The sequence below is a fragment of the Hibiscus syriacus genome, unplaced genomic scaffold (assembly GCF_006381635.1).
Source record: "Hibiscus syriacus cultivar Baekdansim isolate YM2019G1 unplaced genomic scaffold, ASM638163v2 tig00000594_pilon, whole genome shotgun sequence".
In the NCBI taxonomy this organism is placed as follows: Eukaryota; Viridiplantae; Streptophyta; class Magnoliopsida; order Malvales; family Malvaceae; genus Hibiscus; species Hibiscus syriacus.
The window spans coordinates 59,074-65,152 of record NW_024061800.1 but is presented as its reverse complement, the minus strand read 5'-3'; the positions used below and the strand labels follow the sequence as shown (position 1 = coordinate 65,152).

The following is a 6,079-nucleotide window of genomic DNA, read 5'->3' as shown; positions in this document are numbered from 1 at the left end:
TGTAGAATCCACGAAATTGTACATGTTTACCATCCCTAGTCGCTTTGGTGACCCTAATATGACACTTTAGATCGGATCGAGTCACTTGCATCGGTCCGTGGGTATTACACAACCGAATTTTGACATGAAAAATTTAAGATATTACATATAATAATTCACTAGGTTGTCAAAATTTCGACTCTTTCTTAGTTTCTTGGAATATTGGGGCTTCTAAGATAAATATTTGGTTGCTTCTTTAGATTGCATGTTAAGTTTAGGAGTACAAAAAGGTTTTACAAGGATAGCTTTAAAAGATAATTCACTATATTGACAAAATTCTTATCTTTAAGATGGTTAGTTTTCTCAATTTTCATATAATAGATTAGTTCTTTCAAAGAGACGTCACTTCTTATGCTTTAGAAGACATTTGTAGAAAGATCATGAATCGAAAAACTTCTCAATTAGTATATTTGCTTGGAGGATATTATACATTTTCATTTCTTCTATTATGATATCAAAGACCAACATTTTTTTATGCACGCACTTAGTATATAATTGGTTTATCATAAGTCATATTAAACTTTAGACATACTCACATGTTATATTTTTTAATTTCAATATCATTTGTTTTGTACTTCTTTTCAAAGTATCTCAAATGTATTTGAAAGACTTATTTTCTTTCGATACTATGGTGATGTTATAGTTACTTTTCATTGTTCGTATTTATTTTACTTTGGTGGAGATTATAGTCTATATATAGACCATCTTCGAATATATCTTGTTTAGAGGTTTTGCTAGTCAAGTCGAATTTAAGAATAGTTAAAAAAATGAAATCAACATACTTTGGCTCGATCCAATCCTATAGGATTGAATTCTTTTAAGAATCAAATTTGAGGTGGAGCGGGTGGATTGTGTGAAAGAGGTGGTTAGGATTAGGACAGAGTCAAATTTAAAGTGGACCCACACTAACTCGCTCTAGGATAATTACAATAATATCTTTATATATAATACGTTTTTAGGGTTTTATATATTTTCTCATTTTTTGCCGTTCTTTCTTTTTTCCTGTATGCCGCCGTTTCTTTATTCTTTTCTTTTACATTTTTTTCTTTTCACAGACTAATAAGTTTCAAACATGGTGCATTAGATGTTGCATAAACCAGATTCATCCTTCATTATCGATGATGAATCTTTCAAATTAAAAATCATAGTCAAATTATTAAAAATCCTCGACTTAGATTTCTTTTTTTTTACCAAATTGATTTTTCAGTTTGGATCTAAAATCTTTAGCTTTAAATCATTTGTAATTATTCAGCTTTGATTCTTCTAATTTAGTATTATATTTAGATTTGGTAGTAAATTTTATAAGATCTTTTAGTTTGGTATTGATTAAGATTTGATCGGGAACAAATTCGTTCAGTCCGATTGAATTAAGAACATGTATAAATATTCAATTTGAAAGTAAATTAAAGAGGGATAGAACACCATAAGTACCAAAAACAATAACAAGAGAAATATAAAACATTTCTATCATTTATTCATCATAACTCCAACAGATATCTTAAACTGCAACAGATGATTAATATATTTAAAGAAACTCATCAGCCTAACAAGGATAGTAGAGATTGGTACTCTATGTATCATCGGCTGTCTTGCTTGTGCTTGTTCATCATTTTGAGACTGATGACGCATTGGATTGTTGGTGGGAGCTCCTTGAGGGTTTGGCATTAGGGTTCTTTCTCCCCATTTTGAAATGGAAAAATAAGAGAATACCAAACCCTAACTTTACTCTCATCCCCACCCTCTCAATATATGGAAATTTTCAAAACTGATTGCCTCATCCCTTCGTGTAGTTGTGAGCCACGTAGTTGCCATCCCTGGCTGACTTAGGTAAGGATTGCTTTTTTTTAAAAAAATTTGATGATAATGATTAAATTTTATTAAATAAAAACTTATTATTTTATGCTAATTATGAAATATTTGAGTATTATTGTTTGGATAAAAATGTAAAATAAATAAAATTTAATATATTTCTGCAAATTACTATTATTTTACAACTTTTAAATATATAAACATATTCAATTTTAATTATCTTATATATAAAATATGCATTTCATATATTGATATGAACAATACTGTTTTATTAAAGCAATTTATCAAATTAAAATAACTACATTAATATGAAATGATGAAAAGTATGACGAACTTCAATAATCTCTCGCTAAGTTTTCAGAGTGAAGCTTTTAAAACCATTATTTATGTCTTTGTAACCCCTCAAACCAATTTCATTAGTTCCAACTAAATTTAGATCTAGGTTATATCAATGATCATTAGAATGATTTGGTTCAGTTTACTATTTTATTACATTCAATTCTTTAGTCATTATACAATTCAAGTCCCTAAAATGAACATGGAAATTAAACACACTAAAAATGGATCATGCATACTTAGGTAAGGAACAACATGGTCAATATAATCAAAGTAGCTGTGTACCAAATATATATATATATATATATATATATATATATATATATATATATATATATATATATATATATATAATCAAAGTAGCTTTTCCAAACCAAAGCTTATAACTTTTATGGTGTCGGGTCGACCTAGAGCCAACGAATCTAACATTGTTGAGATCATAATATTTGTATAGGAGGAGACCCTATCAAATCATTTTTCAACTCAATTGTTTTATCCATTGAGTCCAAGCCAAATATCCAATTTTGTGCATCTTGGTCCAAGTCCATTCTAGTGTCCACATTGGTTAGGTCAATTATGAGTTATGTGTGGGTGGGTTGCATCATTTGAGTCGTAGGTTTGGGAGTTTACTTATATAGGACTCTGCAATGGCCTAAGAACAATCAAGGGATCCGATCCAACCCCGAAAATCCTTACTTTCAACTTTCTTCTTCAGAGATGCAATTTCTTTTCTTTTTACCACCCAAAGCTCCCTTTGTATTGATTGGTGAAGAGAGTGGGGTTTGTCTTGATTTCATCGATTATGCAGTTACCCATATGTCGAAACTTGTTGCTACTCAAGAATTCATTGGTTCCAACTTTGGCACCTTCAAAACCAACCACTACAGTTGCTGCTGCCCTCGTTTCTTCGTTTCATTCTACGCCTGTTACATGTGAAAAATGGAAGAGCAAATGGAATTTTGTCAGTTCACTTTTATTTCCTTTTTCTGCGGTTTATACATACATATATTCTCATTTGCTTGGTGCTGTCTGTGGGTGAGTTTGAATTTCTATTTTTAATTAAATAGCTTTGTATAGGGTTTTTGAAATTTCAAGTTCTTGAATAGCTTTAATTTGGGCCATTCCTTCAATAAAATAACGTCCTGTTCTCTGAATGCTAATGTAAACTGATGCTGTTAGTTTCTGCAATTTTCAACCTCTTTCCCCATATTGTCTGTTCCTGATTCTGATCTAAGTAAGTCATCTTCTATGTGAATAAGTATTTATCCCTTTTTCCACACTCTGGAACACCATCAATTGCAATATATTTTGTTAGGAAGTCGGATGAATTGTGTATGCCTTGCATTGATGAGCAAGCTTAACAGTTAAACCTATTTTTGCAGGATGAAAGAAGTAAACAACAAACAACTAAGGTATGCAGTTTTTGGGGCGTCTATTTTGTGTAATTATGGGCATGCATCTTTTAATTATCTTGTTCCTAGTATATCATATACGGAATTACGGATGTCTTTAGATTGGTAGTCGTTTCAAAACTTTTGGTAGACTAAATACCATGTCAATTCTGTATGCTCCAGCTATACCATCCATTTCTAGATATTTTCTTCAACCTCGATTGCCGAAACAGTTATCATATACTTGTACCGGCAAACATTCCTAGCAATCTTTAATGCAAATAAAAACTTAGTATTCTCAGGAAAGCAAATCCCATGATTTATTTGAATATTCATGTTGATCATATGCTGGACCTCGTCTTCTAATGGCTCAAGATTTTGCTATTTGTTAATTTCACAGTACCTAAGTAGCTTTTTATGAACTCTCTTGTTGTCTTGTGGCAGTTTCCTTTCCTACTTTGTTTGTTCTTCTTCTTTTTTCTTTTTTTTTTTTGAAAAAAAGAAGAAGATAGAAGCTCTCTGATATTTCAAACATTATTGCAGAACTACATAAGATATCCTGTACATCAAAAGCGTGCTGACACAAAGACATCTCTAAAACTTCTTTTACACAATAGCGGTTGCTCAAAGGTTTCATTCCAGGTAAACATTTCTGTACTCCTGTTTGATTTAGAACCCTGATCTTATTCAAGATTTGAACTTCAGTCTCCCCGATGTATTGTTTATATTATAGTTATTACTGTGTAGTTAGAATGTGATAAAATTTATTGTTGGCTTTTTTTTAATGTGGTTTTGTTTAGAGTTGTCAAAACTTACCCTAACCTGTAGAACCTGCCCAGTTGCTGGAATCTGAAGTTGACCTAACTTGATTTGACCAAAAAACCCAAAATTGAAATGATTTGAACCTAAAATAGCCTGATTCAAAGATGATTCTGACCTGAATGAACCAAAACCGTAACCTGCATTAAACTGATTTTACTTTAAAATTAAACAATTTGAACCCCATATGACCTAAGCCTGAACTGAGTGGAACTCGATTTTCTTCCCAAACTGAAGTTACCTGACTCAAACCCAAACCAAATTGCCCGTTTAACACCTATAGTTTTATTCCAATTTTATTTTCTTATTCTAATATATTAAGGAGATTTTCAAATATTTATGAAATAATGGACCAATGATCCGGTTGCAAAGATCCAATTTATATCGTGTTGTCCAAGTTTAATTTTGGTTATACTGAAATTATTAGAACTCTTTAGGTGTCCTGTAATCAAATGAACTATGAGTTGACCAAATTGTAATTGTTTTGACATATGGGAGAGTTGGATAGGACTACGTGTCAGACATTGCTATGGTCAATCTCTTATATTTTGAGGGTCATGTCTCTATACTTATTATGGTTTCTCTGGTAGGTAGTGTGTATCGTGTTCATGTCGACAACCTTTTTTTGTTTTCAAAATTGCAGGATATCGATAAAGAGATAACTGAATTGAAAATGTTGGTAAGTACGCGAGGAAGGGTGGTGGCTACGGAGTTTTTAAAGCAGTTTCTTTAACCGATTCGATATTAGTATTAGTATCATATCTGAATGAATATGGGGTTCATTGCCCACAATTGTGATCCCCTGTAGATCAGTAGCCACTGATAGGTATACTTGATCAAACGAAGACAATTGTGATCCCTGAGCTTCATGCTATTTCAGTGGGCTTCCTATCAAAATCTGACTTTCTTTCTCATTGGGCTTAGCTTTTCTTTTTCCTAACCTTTTTAAGGGTAAACTACACCATTCATCACTGAATTTTATTACCTCTCCTATTTTACTAATTGTATTTTTAATCTTTTCAATTTACTCACTGAACTTTCGAATTGCTCTTTTTAGTCACTCTGAATTATTTTATTAAATTATTTCAAGCTAATTCAAAGGGAGTTTTCCCTTACATTGTTTTATATTATCTTATTTACAAATATCAGATATTTTACAGTTATCGGACACAGATTAATAAATGATTCTATGATGATACATATAAGCTCATTGTATATTGCATTGAGAGTCATAGGTACATTTAGCATGCCATTTAGTGAGTATTTTTCAGTTATCACTTATCAGTTATCAATTCAGCTTTGGTATATTCATGTACAAATGTTCAGCACCGTTGGTGCTCAAGTTATGATTGCACTAAAGTGCATCATATCACATTTTCAATTATGATTCGGCATCGTGTTGTGCCTAGTACGCACCTTAAACTAACGTACCTTATATTTCTCTTACATATACATTGTGCTATAATAGTAAGTGTGAAAGTTGTGACAATATATAAAATAAAAGAACATAAAATAGAAAAGAAAATTAGAAAATAGGTTCGAATGAAAAAAAAAAAAGTTATTTATGATATTTGATGATGAACAAGAAGATTTGAGCGTTCAAATTGAAGGTATAAGTATGGATTCATTCATTCCCATATCAAGAAACCATTCAATGGTGAGGAGCTTTGATTTGAGGACAAATT

At 31.4% G+C, this 6,079-nt stretch overlaps 1 protein-coding gene across 1 annotated transcript; it reads left to right on the top strand.

Moving 5' to 3' along the window:
- Positions 1-2,862: 2,862 nt before the first annotated feature.
- LOC120208849 lies at positions 2,863-5,369 on the top strand. Its single transcript, XM_039207997.1, has 4 exons — positions 2,863-3,145; positions 3,567-3,596; positions 4,119-4,217; positions 5,038-5,369. Exons 1-4 carry the CDS (start codon positions 2,987-2,989, stop codon positions 5,125-5,127), a joined length of 378 nt encoding a protein of 125 aa, XP_039063928.1. The 5' UTR covers positions 2,863-2,986; the 3' UTR covers positions 5,128-5,369.
- The last annotated feature ends 710 nt before the right edge of the window (positions 5,370-6,079 follow it).